The sequence below is a fragment of the Lissotriton helveticus genome, chromosome 3_2, assembly GCF_964261635.1.
Source record: "Lissotriton helveticus chromosome 3_2, aLisHel1.1, whole genome shotgun sequence".
NCBI lineage: Eukaryota > Metazoa > Chordata > Amphibia > Caudata > Salamandridae > Lissotriton > Lissotriton helveticus.
In genome coordinates this window covers 249645194-249664252 of record NC_136062.1, presented here as the reverse complement: position 1 = coordinate 249664252, position 19059 = coordinate 249645194, and the positions used below count along the sequence as shown (strand labels likewise).

The following is a 19059-nucleotide window of genomic DNA, read 5'->3' as shown; positions in this document are numbered from 1 at the left end:
AATTACATGATAACTAAGGTTTCGTCATTTCTAGTGCAGGCTCTAGACCCTCAATAGTGGCTGCTGAGCCAGAATCAAATAATGTAAGCAATTAACTGGATGATCTCAGGATTCTATGCTTAAAATGTGTTAGATTGGCTTGTTACAATCTAATAAACGGCTGTAGAACAGGACAACAAATTAAGACATAGCTACTGGCAATGTGTCTGAAGTGGTAAGCGGTTGTCTAAATCAGCTAAAAACATCAATAGAGCCTTAAAGAGTCAAAACCCAGAGTCTTTCAGCAGATGCAGACATAAATATTTCTGGAAACCTTTATCCTCCCCTCCATAATGTAGTCATTATCAGGCATGGTTGAAAGTCAAATTATGTGGCATAATTTCTGTAATTCTGTTTTTGGTTTGTTATGCGAAATTCCGAAAATGATACAATTACGCCACTTTGCGTAATTACGTGACGTTCATGGTAAACATTTACAGCAAATGCACAGGAACAAAAAGTAAGCAGTGGCTGATTGAGGTGCGTTTTTTTGTTGTTGCTCAAAATAGGTTCTCGTCTCAAAAAATTGATGGGAGGATCCACTGCACAGTTAAATTTAGCACTGAATGATGGATTTACAGTCTGCAAAATTACATGAGAGCAGATTACGTGAATTTCACACAAGTCTAGTTATAATGAGTTTACTTCCACCCTGTAAACCATGCTTGTGGGCCACTTTGTATCTTATGAAACAAATAGTGCTTCCAATTCTAAATGTACCATGGAACCAACCCAGTGTAATAGGTTGCCCCTTCCACTATTCAAGTGTTACTGAAAGACAAAATCATTGTGTAATTAAAAATTAAATGCTTCTCATAAATATTTTTCGTTTGAATATAAACAGAACACAAACTACTAGGGTTACTGTGCTGTCAGACAACGATGTTGCTAACTAATTAAAGTAATGGATGGCGACTTCAGTGTCATGATTTGGACAAGTGACAAAGTTGTTATGTGCGGGGAGCCAGAGTCTTGGAAAGGGCATTTACGAGCCTGCTTTAGAGCCAAGTTTTTGCCGTGGCCCACGAATGTGTAAAAGTTGAGTTCAAAGGTGAGTTACAGTCAAACAGATTTGCTTCTGAAGCAGGTTCTTTTGTGTCTGGGAATTGGTCTGCAGCATACATTTTTGGCCAGTTAAATTGAAATAAACAAGATAATTAAAATAAACAGTTGTCAACCATACCGAGTACTACTTTTTTTTTTATTGAACAATAAATTATTACTAGTGTACCAAAAGAATATGTACCGTGCTGCAAATGCAACACTTACATAATATTCCGACAATTAGCTGCAGCTTTCTTTGAAGGACTAACAATTGAAATGGAGACCATCATGTCTTCTGTGCATCTAAAAAGAAATAACAAGCAGGGTGCTAGTAGACAATTGATGACTAAAAGAGAATCAGACTGTAAAATTAGGTAGATAATCCCTTTTTATGCACATTTCCGACCTAAGCAGTCTTCAATGTAATCCTTGCTTTCTCTAAACAACTGCACTCGGTTACAGTTTAATTTTTTATGCGTTCCTTCTTATGTTAGCAGAAAAACTCTAATCTGAGGTACCCGCAAGTGCGTGAAGCTATGCCAAGCAAACAAATCACCAAGTAGATGCACCATCTTGTTTGAGACTAAAAGACCCCATGAAGGCAGAATAGTGGAAATTATGATCTAACCAGGTAAATATACCAAAACTGTTCAATACACTACGATGGTAAGCAGGGTGATTTCATCACAGTTTTTCACATATAAAATACATGGTTTCTAGAGGTGGACAGCAGTGATATAACAAGTGCACTTAAACCTCACAACGTCTGTGATACACATTATCCTTCTCAATAACAACGTTAGTTTTAAAGCAAAGAGAAGAGGGAGGAGACAAGAGTCAGCACTCACCTGAACGTGACCTCTGGTATTAGGCACTTTACTCCATTGTGAAAGGGCTGAGTAAGGGAGATAGTCTGGTTTGGCTGGTCCACTGCAGACACCCTGCCTTGGTACACCCCCAAAGTGGCACCACAGTTGATGGACACAATGCTCCCAAGCCAATCTGCAGCCATGCTGAGGAATGACCACTATGTGAAGAGCGAATTCGGCCTGAAAATGAATGCAACATTCAGTTAGCAGTGCATCTCCCTTCTTTTTTAATATAAGGTATTTACGATAAACTAAAGGATGTGGGCTGCGGCAATACTGATGTGACAGGTCCTTCTTTGGATTGGATGATTTGTGCATAATTTACCACATGCAGAGCACAGTAATCAAGTTACACATGTTCCAATCATCTCAGAGGAACAAACAGAATAAATTCGATCATACCAATTAAATTAGTTGCTTACATAAGGAAGGTATAAAATAAATGTCTCACCCATATAAAATAAATGATTTTTCACTTGAAAAGAAAAGCATCTTTTGTCTTTTGAAACAAGATGAACTTAAGAAATAGTCATGAGATGCCGACAACCAGAGTATAATTGCTGATGCAAGAAGCACTTAAAGTTCTCCCCACATATAGGCTTTGTAGAAACAGGTGATGAAGTTTGGTTTCTCAATCTGGTCCGATTCTACAATAGATCAAGTTCCTCACTGGCAGCCAATGAAATGATATACAGATATTAACAAGCCACTAGGACTACTGCATTCTTTCAAATCTAGACTGTATCAATGCTTTCCTAACCAAACCTCTATCTCCCAGCAACAAAATAGCAAACATTCCTCAAAAGCTGCATATTCGAGAAAAAAATTAAGGTTATAGGACTCTGGGACTTAAAGGTGATTGTGGCATCTAGTAAAACCGACAATTTTCTCTTTTCTTTGAAACTAGTTAAACATTCATTTTAAGGTGAAGCTGTAGTCCTGGGGTGTCTGCCAATATATCAGTTAGTTGCAGGAAGATGAACCGATCTGACTTACATATTGTTCTAAATGTGACTATGTAAGATTTTAATACTAAAAAATTACACCCAGGAGACCAAGCCACCCAAAATGCATATTGGAGTTGGTGGCGTGGAGACACACAAGGTTGTGGCTCTTAAATGTGGCTATATGGGTATGCGTAACATCACTTAGGATTTTAAAAAAAGCATCAAGGGTACACCACAAGCTCGAAAATAGTACAAGGAAGTGACATGTCAAACTTTTATTTTGACTTCTGAAATTCAACTTAAAAAGAATCACAGCCCCAACTGATTGAAGGCTGTGGAACAAAGACTCCAGCGCCTTGGAGAAGTGGTCCCTAAGGATCAATACCACTCTCCGTCCGCATCAACAACTTGCAGAGCATCCCACACTACTTTGGGGAGGCTTAGTTCCAGAGGTTAACTTAAATTGAATGCAGAACAAAATAACGACTAAGTTAAGATGCACTGAGTCCCTATAAAGGAGAACTTTGTTTGGAAGCACTAGAATACATTGACTGGTAACATGTATTTATCAGATAATATCAAACCAGATGGTTTATACAGGTGGACATCTATTCCTTTTACACTGCTTTATGCTGTCCCTCTAAGATAAAGTGAGTCATCATTTTATATTAATGTAAATGTAAATTGTAAATGTAAATTGATACTTGTATAGCGCACTACTCACCCGCAAGGGTCTAAAGGCGCCCATCCTGGCTTTCCCTGTGAGGTGTCCACTCCTGGGCACCCCCAAGGTGGAGGCCAGGCATCCTTAGCGTTGTGGGGGCCGTTGTGGAGATTAAGCAAGCTATTGCCCAGAGTTGTAGAGTGGGACTCCATGATTGGAATAGGCACCGAGGAGAGAATGATCGGGTCCGAGGAATTTTGAGCCCAAGACCCGCAGAGGCGGGGGAATTGAACCCTGGTCCTGGGCTAGACCTCTGCATCAGGGTCTGCCGCTCTAACCATTGAGCCACACTTCTCCACAATGTGTTTTGGACGAGATAGCTCCTTTATAGCATAAGCCTCAAATGTCAGTTTGCTACAACTAAAACCTTTTGCCAATAACAAATGACCAGCACACAACGTTTTAAGTTTGTTACAGACCTCCAATGATATAACTGTTAGATTTTCTGGTTTACCTCAAAACAAAAACATATTTGAGACACTAACTAACCTAGAATGTCAATGTGCTGCCCACATTCGCTCAGCACTCTTGAATCCTTTATCAAATTGCAATATCTCATAAAATATCAATCCTGGGTGTTCTCAACGATACCAACACCATGTGTTGCCCCTTAACCTCTTGGATGCTCATGACAAGGTGAGCTCGTCATGAGGCACACTGGAGCTGTGCTCATGACAAGGGGAACTCGTCATGTATAATGGGATTCAATAAATATCAGCACAGAACGGGAAAAGCCTTAGCAGCCAAGTGGTTAAAAATCTGTTGTTTACACCAATGCTTCTATTCGCATACCATTCGTAGCACAGATGCTAATGTTTTTCCACCCTGCTATGTTCATTACAATTGTTGAGAACACTAACATCCTGGGATGAACTATGTCCAGCAGCCATCTAGCATTTTAACATATCGTGTTTCTATATTCTCATCCCACTATACGTACTTGTTTAATTTCATACGTAATACTCACAGTACAATTTATCTAGATAATTATTGTATTATTACAATTGTATTATTATTCCTTAATACCTGAACTTTATATTCATAAAAATAAGGTGCTGTCTTCCAAGACCGATTGATGCCAAACTATCTGAGAGATCAATAAAAATGCTACTTAGTGTGTCAAAGCCTTTCCATATTCTTCCTTTGATGGCAATTGTGTATGGTGAACAATTTGATATTTATTTTCATTAGACTATGGAATCTGCTGTCTTTGAAATGTACTGCTATGGAGAATGTTACATTCCAGTTTACATAAGATTTACGCTCTTACGATCTTGTTTTACCTTTTCGTGTCACCCATCACAGATAGTGCGAAGATATTTAATTCTATACATTCCAAAGGTGTTGTCACACCTACCAAATCCATTTATTTTCACCTGCGTGCATGATGTCAGGAGCCGAAAGCTCAGAATAAGCACAGTGACATCATAGCCAGTCTTAGGACATTACAGGTATGGTGCCCTCAGACAAATGGAGTGTCTTGAGGTAAACTGGACTTTAATAGAACAGAACATGTAAAGCTGGCAAATGACTCAGTTCAGGCTAGTAGAATACTTTCATATTCGTATCTAGGTCAGTGTTTTATGAACCAGTTACTCTATTTGGCTCGAACTTATTAGTGTACTGCTGCAATTTAGTTACCCAAGTTGTGTACTTGGTATTTTTAAAAATTGCACTATGGCCTTCCCTGCAGGTGGAGGAGCAGCGCTGAGCTCCTTTCTCCTGTTTTAGTAGCATAGTCTTGCGTAATCTTCAATTCGCGCAAGACTCACTATGGCGGCCACCATCTTGGAATCCCAGCTGGAAAGACCGTGCCTGCTCTATGCTTTGTATTGATCAATATCAGGAGCAGGCAGCAGCTACAGTTCTGGTGAACTTTTGAAGAGAAATGGCACAGAAGAGAGTTGAGGGCAGATTAGGATGCTTGTGTGATTTTCAACGTCTGGTTGAATTTGTGCACTACACTTATCCTATTGTCCCTCGGAGGAGTTTAAGGACCTCACTTTGCAGAAAATGTTTAAAAATTAGATCCACACACTGAGTTGGTGAAAATATCTAGGCAGACAAGTATTGATGGTTACAAAAGTTCTGAGTAAAATGAGTGTCATTATTTAGGTCAAAGTATAGCTCAAATTCAGCATCTGCCAATGATTGCAGTGTAGTTAGCAGCTGGCAACTCTTAAAATGCCATTTAGAAGGATTTAAATGTCAATAAGATTACATGTGAGAAAAGTATGAGTGTATGACATTTTTAGGTCTCGCGACCTATCGATGCGCGCATGCGCATCGAGCGGAGCGAGAATTCAAGTAGCGAAAATCCTCATGAAACCACCAGCTTTTTGCTGGCGGTTTTCATCAAGTTCACGTGAACCACGTGATCAAACACGAACGCGCATCAGCCTCCCTCCCTCCTATCGGCCATACTTTCAGCTCCAGCACCTCCCCTCTCTCCCCGCACACAGCCTTCCTTGGATTTCTCCTCCCCCTCCCCAGCCAGCTTCCCCCAGGCCGTGTTCCCTCCCCTGCTACCCCATCCTCACTCATCCCTCGCACCCCCTCCTCCTTCAGGCCCCCACCATTTGCTTTTGCTTAAGGGAATCGCTTGTATCCCATCAATCACCCTCCCACGCCAGCAGCTCTTCCCGCTCCGCCCCCTGCTCTCCGCCCCCTGCTGCATCAAAGGCTTTTTTTTTTTGCTACCGCCTCCGTCAGGCTTCATTCGCATAAAACATGTCCGGGAGGTTTTGCGTGTGTTTACCATTGAATCCCAGCACTACACTCGCCAGGCACTGTCCTCGTATAATCAAACAACATTCGCACTGATACCCTGTCCTAAAACAGAAACAAAAGACTTCTGAAGCTACGATTCTGTGCCCCAGGGAAGCTGCAAAATCTGTTATGGGTGTCAATTGTGCATTGTTTCTACACGCAAGCTGGAAAACCTCGTGTAGGGCTTTCAGCTCGTCCGTGGTAATTGTGTAATATCGGCTCTTCGTCTGGAGACTGCTGGTATCGCGTCAATGCTGGGCTCACGTCAAAGGCGCTCAGAGGTCATTATGCTTGCAGAAGCGAATGGGTTAATTTTCTGAATATCGGCATTACGTCTATTTTCTCTTATGTGCACTCAATGCCGAAGTGCTTAAGTGTCCGAAAGGTTATAAGCAGCACATTCCTAAATACATATGAAAATATTTAAATAGCATCACCTGTACGATAATTTATTAATTTTATTTTTAAAGTTTTTATATAGCGCTAGCTTGACCCGTAGGTATCAGAGCGCTTTACATACACACAATAAAAAAACGGAAGTCCTTTTTTTCCCCGTCTATTGTACCTGCACCCATTGTGTACTGAAACTTCTATCCCAAAATCTCTCCTACTCTGAAGGGGGTAAACCATGAGGTCAGAGCACACATTGTCATTTATTTTATTTTTTTTCTATCGTGCCTTCCTAGCTTCTATTTATGTCATCCCCCACTCTTTGTTGTTCCCCCTTAACGTTGTTGCCTTTAGTTGTTTTGTAGTTACCTGTAAAAATAAACTAGCATTGCCATTGCCAATAGGTCTCGCTTGTGGGACCTTATAAGTATTTAGTTTTGCAGCATAATGTCCTTGTTGCAACAAGGATATTGTGCTGCAAAACTAAATACTTATAAGGTCCCACAAGCGAGACCTATTGGCAATGCCAATGCTTGTTATTAATCCGATCTAAACAAGTACTTTTGATTATCTGTTTGTGTACATAATTTTACCTGAGCGCGCAAACAAGAGTTCATGCTCTTTTATCAAGGTGGGTCCAGAGATAAATCTCTCCAACGGGATTAACTATTCAGGCGTCCAGATAATAGAAGTAACAGATATATCCTTTGTCACTGTTAACCTTTAAGAAGAAATGCAATACACTAGGAAAGTATTGCTCTCTCGGTCTCTCTCTTCAAAGACTGCAAAGATTTAGGGATAGTTTGTAAAATTAGATTAGGATTATAATCCTCAAAGAAGAACATCCAATCCATTAAGAGTTTCTATTTGCTGTTGTGCAAGTGAACGTACAACCTATTTTCTTGGTAATTTGAATGGATATTTATTTTGTTTTTCAGGCCCTCTTTCCCTTGGGATTAATACGTTTACTCGCCAGTGCATCTCGTCTTGGCTGGTGGTCAGTTGGTCACAAGGGGGTGTTGGATCCATGATGCTTTCGCAATCAAGTAGAGAGAAGACTGCATTCAGCAACACTATCTGGTCCTTACTCAATACAAAGCCAGGTAACATGGAGTCAGGAACTTTACAAGATTTACAGAGCCAGCCTAAGCTTTCACATGCAGAAAATCAAACCCAGAGAAACCACAAGATGGGTCTCACACATCATGTGGATTGCTTACAGGTTTTACTACCCCAGTAGAACTCAACCATTTCTCAATCAATTAACAGAATTTAAACAGCGTTGCTATTAACCCACAAGAGTATATAGGCACTGAGAGCTAAGCTGCTCGGGAGAATTGATTGAACAAGCAGGTCATGAGTTCCCTTCTGAATTCCTGAAGAGAGGGGGAGGTCCAGAGGTGGTGGAAAAGGCTGTTCCAGGCCTTCGGCTAGGTAGGAAAAGGAGTGTACCCACTGTTGCTTCAACAGATGCGGGGGGTGTGAGCAAGAGAAAGGAAGGCAGAGGGCTGGTGTCTATAGGGTTGGTGGAAGCTAAGGCAGTGGCTGATGTATGCTTGTCCTTGACTGTGCAGGGCTTTGTAGGCGTAGGTCAGCTACTTGAATTGGCATCTCTTGTGGACAGGGAGCTAGTGGAGTTCCTTAAGGTGTGGTGTGATACGGGTCAGTTTGGGGAGGTCTAGGATGAGTCCAGCCGCTGCATTTGGTATGGTCTGCAATCTCTTCAGGTGTATGATAATTCCAAAGTAGAGTGCGTTGCTGTAGTCCAAGTGGTCTGTGAGGAGGGCTTGAGTGACAGTGAGTCTGGCGGTGACTGGGAGCCATTTGAAAATCTTTCAGAGCATCCGAAGTGTGAGGAAGCAGGCGGAGGAGATAGCGTTGAACTGATTTTTCATGCTGAATTTGCTGTCCAGGATGATGCCAAGGTTCTGGGCGTGGTCTGTAGGAGGGGGTGAAGGTCCCAGTTCAGAAGGTCACCAGGAGGTGTTCCATGGGGATGCATTGCTCCCGAAGTTCAGTACTTCTGTTTTGTCCCTGTTGAGTTAGAGTCAGTGGTTTTGCATCCAGTGGGCAATACTGGTCATGCACAGGTGGAAGTTGGCCCTCGTGGTTGATGGGTCTTCAGATAGAGAGATGATGAGCTGATTTCTACAACACCCCCATCCGCCCCCAACACCAGTATTCTAAATAAATCAGTCCCAATTGTTATGTTCCGAGTCCCTGTGCAGGTTTCAGAGTCCCTGTGCAGGTTTCAGTTTTGCCATAACCATTAGTAAATAAACTAGCCAACCCCCGAGAGCCCTGGAATGCTACTCCGGGAGTCCGCAAAAACGTAATGTATTTTTCACTCAATGTAGGTTACATTTCTTGTGCCAATTGGCAGTTTTTCTGATACAAGAGTCAAGGATTGTCTTAATCCGGTTAGATTTATCAGAAGACACCACTGCCTGGACTATATCTTTAGAGTACAAGGATAATCTTACTCAGAATTCTTGTGGCGACTTACGGCATATTTGTGACTAACAGTGTTATAAACAACGTGGGGCCCCACCTTGAAGACACTAGTTTCCTTTTCGACGTGACACATCAGGGTATTCAATATTCGTTCATTCCCTTCTTAATATGAATTTAATTTATTGATATAGGTCACAGTGTCACATTTATAAACTAATAACCAACATGTCCACTACCATCTATAATCCCCACCTTTCTTGCATTGAAAAATGTGAGGAAAGAGAGAGAGCACCTCACGGCAGAACCGCCACAAGGGGTTACTGGCTGGCAATTACCAGTTTACCCACTTATCATCACTGTGTTTTTCAATTCAACACCTGGAGGTTGCGAAGTTACAACATACCCACACACCTCCTTTCAGGGTCATCCGGGTCAGCTGATCACGTGTCCCTGCGAAACCCACTGTTCTCTCTGGATTTTAGAGAGCCTGTATTAATTGGGCTATTCAACAGCTGCTGTTCAAGCAAAAGTACAAAAAAGGAGGCAATCAAATCTTTGGTTGTATTGGGGCCAAGAAAGTAATTTTGAGAAAAACTGAGAATAGACCTAAAATACTTTGGAAAGGAGCAACCAAGGGTTCTGGGCAGGTTAAAGAAGCAGTGAGCACTTTACAAGCCTCAGTTACATGTTAGCAAGGGTGTACACTTTATTTGTTCAACAATTCAATCAACCCTTTTCTCCGTAATGAAAGATTCGGATGCTCCAGGAAATTTTTGCAATTGGGGGTTCTGTAAGGGGACCTAGCATATTGCACACAAAAAAAGAGCAATAAATGGTTCTTCATTAACCTCAGAGTAACCGAACCATCAAACAAATAAAGTCACAATTATATGTCCCGATAGGGGCAGGAGTCTTACCAAAGGATGTGATCTATACCAAATTGTTGCACCTCTCTATGGAATCATATTTGGAGTGCCTTGGCTTATGAAAGGCAATCCTAATATACATTGCATGACCAAGTCCGTCTCTCTTTTGTCCAGATACGATGGGCGTCATTGCTAGGCTCAATACGTTGTGGAATCAGCTTGGCCAACATTTGCATATAAGCTCTGACACCACTTCTGATATGTCAGATATATATATACACACAAACACACAGATTTAGTAGATGTTTTTAGTGACTAAAGGGCTCAGAATGTGGCTCCGCATAGGGAATTAGATTGCCAATTAGTTTGAAACTAAAGGCCAAACTCCATTGCAGTGGCATCAAAGCCTTGTCTGAACAGGAAAGCAAGCAGGTATTAAAATACCTGGACAAATACCTCACAAATGGATGTATTCACTGTAGGAAAGTAGGATCTACTTCTATGGGTACCCCTACTTTTTGCTTGATTTGATGCTGGTTTTGACTAGTCTCACTGGGATCCTGCTAATCAGGATCCCAGTCTATCTGCTTTCTCCCTAAATTATTATGTTCAGCACTTAGGTACCTCCCATATTGGATACTAGAGTACCCTTGTCAGCCCATAGTGTATGGTGCCCATGTACCCAGGGCAAAGGTACCCCAGAGGTCTCCCATGGGCTGAATCATGTACTATGCCACCCATGAGAGACCATTCAACATAGAACTACAGGCCTGCCATTGCAGCCTGTGTAAGTTGGTGCATGCACCACTTACTAAAGATATAGGTTTACTATATCTAAGGGTCACTGCACTTAAAACCTATAGCAGGCCTTTGCAATACTGAAGGCAGGGTCCTTGGTTCTTAGTGAGAGGGTGCCCCTACATGAGCAGGACACCCCTGCAGCCTACGGAGTCCATTCTCCCGGGTCAGTGAAGTAGCCATATACTATATAGAAGGGCAACGCGTAATTACGCGATGACCATCTCGAAAACAGATGCAACGAATCCCATCATGTTTGGTATCAAACATGTTGTAATCACAGCCTCCACACCGTAAACGGTGTGAGAGTTTTGATGCCATTCATTAGGCTCTCTGTGTTCCTGGTGCCAACCTTCTAGTCCCAGACAGCACAAAATGGTTGCTACTGACCAGAGACACATTTCTGCCCTCCTGCTGCTGAGCCAAGCTCGAGCAGAGGAAGGTGGAACAATAGGCATCCCGTCACAGGGAGGTGTGACCTCCTCCCAGACAGGATTTAATGTATTGGGACCAGGTGGGTGACCTTGCCAGCTTCTGAAAGTCTGAATGAGGGGCACATTTGGTGTCCCTGTGCATAGTCCAGCTCAAATCTGTTCTGGGAGCAGATGGCTCCCGCTCTAGCGCGAAACTGGACACAGGAGTAACCTCCCCCTGTCCAGATCTGCCTCTGGGGGGCTCCCCTGAATCTTCCCGACCCTTTCCCTAGGGTACTTAAGGGCTTACCTGGGTGTAGGTCCCAAGATTCGTCGTGGGATAAGATACAGATCAGACACCACTGCACTTTTACAGTCTGAACACTCTGGACTTTGTAAGGGCCCGACTTGTCTGCTGCATCATCTATGACTGTGCTTCGTACAGAAACACTCCAAGGCCTTTGGAGCCTCAAAGAGACTTAAAGGAATCTCCCTTGAAGTGAAGGAGTCACTGCCATGCATTCACAAGCACCTCAACACTGCTTACTGGGCTGCTGATCCCAAGCTCCTGCAGACTCAGACGGGTTCAACAATGCAGATGGTGGCTTTCTACGTCCCTCGAGAGCTGAGCTGCCCGCTCACCGAGTTTGATGCCAGTATCCCTCCTGGGGGCTGCAATACCCGAACCCCTGTGCACTGTGTTCTTTTGCAAGTGCAAAGGCTTGATGGCACCTTTGCAACAAGTGCATTGGGCTCCAAGTAGCCCCAACCTCTGGCAACTTCTACTAAGATCTTCATCCACACCGCCTTGTGGGCACAGTGGCATGCTCCTTTGGTGAGCTGCTCGAGGTAGTCTTGCGACTCCGGCCTGTGGGTCCATTTGAGGGTCACCTTTGTTTCTCTTGGGCTCCCCTGATTGCTTGGGGTCTGCCCCGACTCCCCAGCTTGGAGTGAGTACCCTGGACCTTGTATCTTCATAACATCCTGTGTGGGATGCATTTACCAAGGCTTGTTGGTGCTCCCGCCAGACACTGAGCCCATAGCAGTCGACATCCTTCGTGGGACAGATCGTATCCCGGTCCTGGTCTTCATCAACATCACCTGGTCCACACAGCTGCAGAGTCAAGGTCATTGTCATCTTTCATGAAGCACCCGACAACAAATTCGTCTTCCGATGTCTTCTGGTCAGTCCCGAGCGACAGACTCTGTCCCCTCTGCTTTCAGGTACTCCTATTCAAGAATCTACGTTTGGATTCACACTGACACTTTCTCATCTTCCAGCAGCGGCACTTTCCTGAAGTCCTCCATTGGGTTTGACAGTGGTTTCTGACACCACTTCATACATATGCACCCGGCTTCCCCGGTGTAGGTAACACGGGTACTAGGGAATCCAAGGTTGGGTGGCTCTCCAATCTTCTGTATTCCACAGGGTTTCTTCAGGGTCCACTGGGAAGGGTCCTTAATCCTTAAAAATCCAGCAGTGACTTGCACATAGACTTGTACGTAGCACACGCTCTCCGTGGGGTCCCACTCTACTTACCTTGGGTGGGTCCCCAGCAATACTACGTCCTCTCAACATTGTCCTGACTCAAGTCCTAGTTCTTATACCACTTTCTTAGTATATGGTTTGCTGCCCCCCCCTCCCGGCCACTGTGTATTTCGTTCTATTTACTGCGTTTCTTTGCTAAAGTATTGTGTGCATTGTGTTGATCTCCGTGTTGGAGCTGCTTGAGCATTCTAGAGAGTATCATATACTAAATACATATTTTTATAAATACTTGGTGTGGTTCTTTTTACTTAATCTATACTATAAGATTGCAAACTGGTAAAACAGGCTGCTTTACACTCCTGGACTAGGCCTGATGGCTGCTCTCCACAGCTACCACTTAACAACCCTAGAAAGCTCTCTAAGACCGCTAAAAATCACCATCAGGGTTGTCTGGACTGGTACAAGGTGCCCACTTACATAAGTGGACATCATACATCAGGCAAGCCTCTCACGTTGGTGTGCAGCGGCTGGGATTCTAGCTTGCATCGTTTTACCAGATAAATCTTTGTATTGATTAATTGACAAACTATCACTACTGTTAGGCACATATAATATGAGCTTAGAATAAGTAAGTTCTACTAAACTTGGGGTTGGGTAAGGCAAGGGTCTAGCACACCCTTTCTCCAACCTAAGAGAGTTTAGTTCCCCCTAGGTTAGGTAGGTGCAACACCACAATTAGTATGTCTTCCAAAGGAGATGCCAGTGGCTTTCTGACTGCTAGATACAGTGAACTTTCGTTCCAAGAACTGAAAGTGCTATGTGCCTCTGGAAAGTTGAAGACAGGGAAAGAAGCCACTACTCAACGCCTCTTAGATGTGTTACTTAGATGACCTCAGGAAATCTTCAGATTCAGATGAACAGGATAGAGTGGGTGTGACAGGGCATGAGGATAGGCCAGGAGGGGGACCCCGCTTTGACCTAGAATCTAACCCTGACCAGGGGGAGGCTGATGACTCCCACCTGGACAATTCAGACCTCCCAGAGAACACAGGTGTCTTAGAGGATGCCCCCTTTGATCCTCCTGCGAAGGTGCAGAGTAGACCAATGAGGTCTAGCTCCTCCTCTGCAGAATCCAATGGCCTAGGACAGTCAGCAGGGACCTCCATTTCTCAGAGAAGGGGGAACTCTCTTGATAGGGAGTACCAGCTTCTAAAGCTTGAGAAAGCAAGGCTTAGGCAAGAGCAGTTGGCCCTTGAGAGAGAGTCCCTAGAAGTCCAGAGAGCTAGGAAAATGTCAGGGCTAAAGTCCCATGTTGGCAGCAATAGTGTCCCTAGAGTTAAGGAACATTCCTTTGAACATAGGAAACTGAACAAGATTGTCCCTCCCTACCATGGTGGGGATGACATCCATAAATGGATAACTGCTTTAGAGAGGGCCCGTAAAGTTCAGACGGTCCCTCAAGAGCAGTGGGCAGCTATTTTGTGGCTCTCCTTTGCGGACAAAGGTAGAGATAAGCTCCTCACTGTTAGAGAAGAGGATGCGGACAATTACTCAGTTTTGAAAAGTGCTCTCATTGATGGGTTTGGCTTAACCACTGAACAATACAGGATTTAGTTCAGACACACCGAGAAAGCACAGGCCCAGGACTGGGTAGATTTTGTGGATAGTGGCATTATGGCTCTGGAAGGTTAGTTGCTTGCCAGCAAAGTGCATGACTATCAAGGATTGTACAATTTGATTGTGAGGGAGCAGATACTTAATTATCAAAATCAGTTTTTGCATCAATACCTGGTGGACTCAGATCCGACTTCTCCCCAAGAATTAGGAAAGAAAGCAGATAAGTGGATCAGAACGAGGGTGAAGTAGAAACCCCAGAACAGTGGTGGTGACCAGAGGAAGCAAGATTCTTTTAAGGCTCAAGATAAGGGTGGGGACAAGGGTAAAGACAAAAAAGGGTCTTCTCAAGGGCCCCAAAAACCTCCATGGGGGGAGGGGGGGGGAGGGGGGAAGAGTCACAATCCAACAAAAAAGACAAGACACCACCTTGGTGTTACTTTTGTACGGTGAAAACCGATTGGACAAATAATGCGGATTGTCCAAAAGCCAAGGAGAATACACCAGGATGAACCTTGGGATTGGAGTCAGAACTCCAGCCAAGGCTGTTCTAGTTTGTGATGGTGGCATAGATCTTTGCTTGTCCCTCCCAGGACCCTGGGCAAGTACATACAACAGCCATCAATGGAACAAGGGCCAGAGTCACAAAGGTGACAGACAAACGTGTGTCTCCTGGCCAAATTAAACTTTTTTTAACAAACTTTATTGGGTTTTTTGTTTTTGTAGTTTACCAAACAATAAAACAGATATATCGCGCATGTCTTCGTATACATCCCATGTGTTCTGTGCTATATTATATCTGCATGCAGTATGTTACTTAACCACCATCATCATCATCCTAAGAGATTTCAGCCAACATTTAGTTCTGTGCATTAAGTTCTCCTTACAGGATGTACAGCACATTCATCAGAATAGTCCTAATAAATCAGTACCCAAATACCCCACCCTCCTCCCTACTAACACAGCCACCCCCCCTCCCAGCTCCGGCTCGAACTACGGAACGTGCATATCTATTAAACGTCTCCAGGTAGTTTAAATTTCTATGTCCAATGTCGGATTCCACTACTTCAACTATTACCCAAGTGGGTCAATCCGCACATTATTGTGTGATCCCAGTTACTATGAAGTGTTTGGAATGTCTGTAACAGCATCCGGTATGAGTCATATGTGTGGAATCATTAATTATTTCTATTTCAGCTTCTACACTTCCACCATGGCATCCCAAACAAGGGACATTGGATGTTTCCTTAGGCCACGGGCCTCCTCCCTATGCAGTGCCGCGCTTTCAGCTACCGCCCATCGGAGCATTTCAGTATGCCACCCACCTAGGGTGGGGGCTCTGGCTGACTTCCAGGGTATGGCGATGGATCTTTTTGCAACTATAAGCACTATGTCCAAAAAACGAAGTTGAACCTTTTGTGTGTTCGTCTGTTTGCGAACCCCTAAAATTCATTCTACAGCCGTATTTCCCATGGGCAGCAGTGTGATGTCTTGCAAACATACGTGTAATCTGCCCCCCCCAAAACTCACCAAGGCAAATGCAGGACCACACCACATGGATGAGGTCCGCTTCGGGTATTTTGCATCGGGGGTAGCAGTGTGCAGTTTCTGGGGACATTCTGTGCAGTCTTTGCGGCGTCAAGTAAGCTCAATGTATAAGCATGCATTGAATAAACTTGAATTTGGCATTGCGTGGTATTTTCTGAGGGTATTCCAATATGTCCCCCCCATTCCCTGTCCGTGAGGTCCCGTCCAACGTCCACCTCCCATTGTGCCCGCGTGACTTCTAGCGGAATTTGGGCATGTGTCAATATACTGAGATATAACCATTTAAAAAGATGGCTACCACGCCCCATGTAATACAGGAATTTAACAAATTCATTTGTCTGGGGTTCCTCCCACTGTGGGACCCATTGTCTTAAAATATTGCAGTAGGGTGGCTTGTGTCATGTAGAGAGTGGGAGGAGCTACCGTGGCTTGTATGAAAGTGTTGTGGTCCCATTCCAAAAAAAAGCACCAATGGTCTCCACCCCCACATCCGTCCAGGGTCCAAGTATTCTCTGCGTTAGCGTGCCAGCTGCGAATGGTATTCCTACCAATAGGATGTTAGTGGCATATCTGCCGCCTTTAGAGGTATACTGTAGCGCCTTCCTCCAACATTGCAGCCCCGTCCTGAGAAGTCCCGGTAGTACATGGCGCGGTCTACCGTGGGGCAATAGTAAAGGATGGAGCATTCCCTGCTCAAAGCGCCTGGGACTGTAATCAATTTCCTGTAAGTTGCGTCCCGCAGTCCAATAGGACAGCCGATGTACTTGACAGGCATAATAAAAAGTTCTTAAGTCAGGCGCCCCAGTCCGCCTTCCCAAGTATTGCGTTGTAGTTTCTTAAGACTTATTGGACGTCGGCCCGTTCCCCATATTAAGTCTACCAGGATGGTGTCCAGTGTATAAAAAAAAAATATTGCTGCGGGTATTAATGGCAGGTTCGTGAAAGAATACAAAAGACGGGGAAGTACCACCCTCTTGGATAAAGCCACGCGTCCCATAGCCGACATTGGCAACGTATTCCAGAAAGCCACCTGCGAGCGAATGCCCCGAATAGCCTTGCCCAGGTTGCTCTCCAACATGTCTGTCTGCGATCGATACACATCGATGCCCCGGTATTTGAAGGTCTGTGGGGCCACTGGCAGCTGGAGTTCTCCGAAAGTAATATAGTACGGGTGTGGCTGATCGCGAAAGAAAAAGGCATTAGATTTCAATCCATTGATGGATAAACCCGAGATCAGTTCGAAGCAAGCCCAGTCCTTCCAACAGGTCCGTCACATATAAGAAGATCATCTGCATATGCTGATACCAGATGCAATAGAGTGCCTGTAGGGATACCACACCCTGCGGCCTCTCGCCATATACGGAGAGCCAATGGTTCCAGCGCTAGAACAAATAATATCAGGGACAGGGGGCAGACTTGTTGTGTACCCCTGTGGATACCATATTCCCTAGAGATAAGCTTCCCAGTTCAGATTCTTGCAGTTGGTGCCATTTGACTGAAGATCTGTAGGGTCATCCATTAAGTGCACACCGTTAAACTTTTATTTGATGCAATCAAACCTTAATGAGGTACAGAAATATCTCTAGCCATGCATGTCTTTGCCGTGGGCTGGGACTGGCCAGCTGGGAAGGGGAGTCAGAGCAACAGAAGCAAAATAAGAAAGGAGGTGAAAGAAATAACGTTTTTAAAAAATCATAGAAGGGAGAGCGTGATGCGCAAGAAAGAAGGAATAATAGGAGTGAACGAATGAAAGGAAGGACTAAAAGCAAAATTCTTTATATGCCCTTGAAAAATGCCATTGTGGTGATTGTTCGCAGCATAAAATGTGCAAACACTAAAATTAGTGATTGTACTATGCAATGGGATAAGAGTTTTAAATTGATGAGTTGGAACGTGAATGGTCTGGGGGACAAGGTGAAGCATTGTTTAGTGTTGCAATGTATCAGACGACACGCCCCTGATGTGGTATTGCTTCAGGAAACGCACCTGGTGGGAAACACATGTAGAGCCCTAGACCAGTGGGTATATACGCAAGTGGCACATACAGGCCAAGTGGCACATACAGGCTCACCACAGGCTCGCGAGGAATGGGTATACTGCTGAGGAAATCCTTCCCAATGACAGTGCAATCCTCTTGGATGGACGGGGGGGGGGATACACAGGCATCACAGGCCAGTGGGAGGGATCCACAATGACCCTTTTGTCAGTGTATGTACCACTGGGCCTTCAGGGATTCGCATTTAAAGACCTGGGTTCTATCCTACTAGTGGTGCCGGATGTTCTCCTAGTGGTCGGAGGGGATCTTAATTCTGTGGTCTCTGGTATGTTAGACCCATACCCTCCGCGAGAACTCCGCCCCTCAAACCGCTGGCTCCCGGACTTTCTAGAAGCTCTCGGCTTCTTGACACATGACGAGCGTATCACCGACACCACACCTTTCACTCTGGTACTCACAATAGCCAGTCTCCAATTGACTACCTGCATGCCCCTCCGGAACAACTAGCACATATTCGAGAGGTCAGGCACATGGTGAGGGGTATCTTAGATTATTCCCCTTTGTGGGCCCACTTCGTTGTCGGCCAACTCAGAGTGGGACGGACGGCACCCCCGCAACCCGGTGGTCCGTAAAGCATTACACGCCTCAATAGAACACTATTTCCAAGAAAATGAGGGCTCGTGCACTCCCACCAGACGGTGTGGGAAGTGTTCAAAACAGTGGTAAGGGTAAAGGCACTCTCCCAAATAGCAGGGGCAGGAAAGGAGAAAGCAAACAAGGAGGTTGCGTTAGAGGATGAAATATCCTGTTTGGAAGAGGAGACTGAAGGGGGTCCAACCCGGAGAGAGGCTCCACGTCCTCCAGCAAAAGAGAGATAGCTACAAAGCCTTTGTGACTGACAGAGCCAAAGTAATGGGAAGAGAGACGCAGGGTATAATATATGATCAGGGGGACAAGGCGGGGAAACTAATTGCATGGTTGGACAAAAAAAAAAAGAAAAAAAGAAGAACTGGCTAGTTAGTAGATTGGTGCCAGAACTACTCGACAGTGCGGGTCACCGGATCACTGCCCCCAAGAGATTGCCAACACATTTGCTGCT

General features: G+C 44.4%; 1 protein-coding gene across 1 annotated transcript in view; it reads right to left on the bottom strand.

Annotated features, from left to right (window-relative positions):
• EDC3 (enhancer of mRNA decapping 3) overlaps positions 1 to 19059 on the bottom strand; it is a 316498-nt gene that overhangs the window by 292990 nt on the left and 4449 nt on the right. The window contains exon 2 of the mRNA XM_078685138.1: positions 1932 to 2132. Within this exon, the coding sequence (XP_078541264.1) occupies positions 1932 to 2095 (164 nt within the window). The 5' untranslated portion in view covers positions 2096 to 2132. The remainder of the gene's footprint in view (positions 1 to 1931; positions 2133 to 19059) is intronic.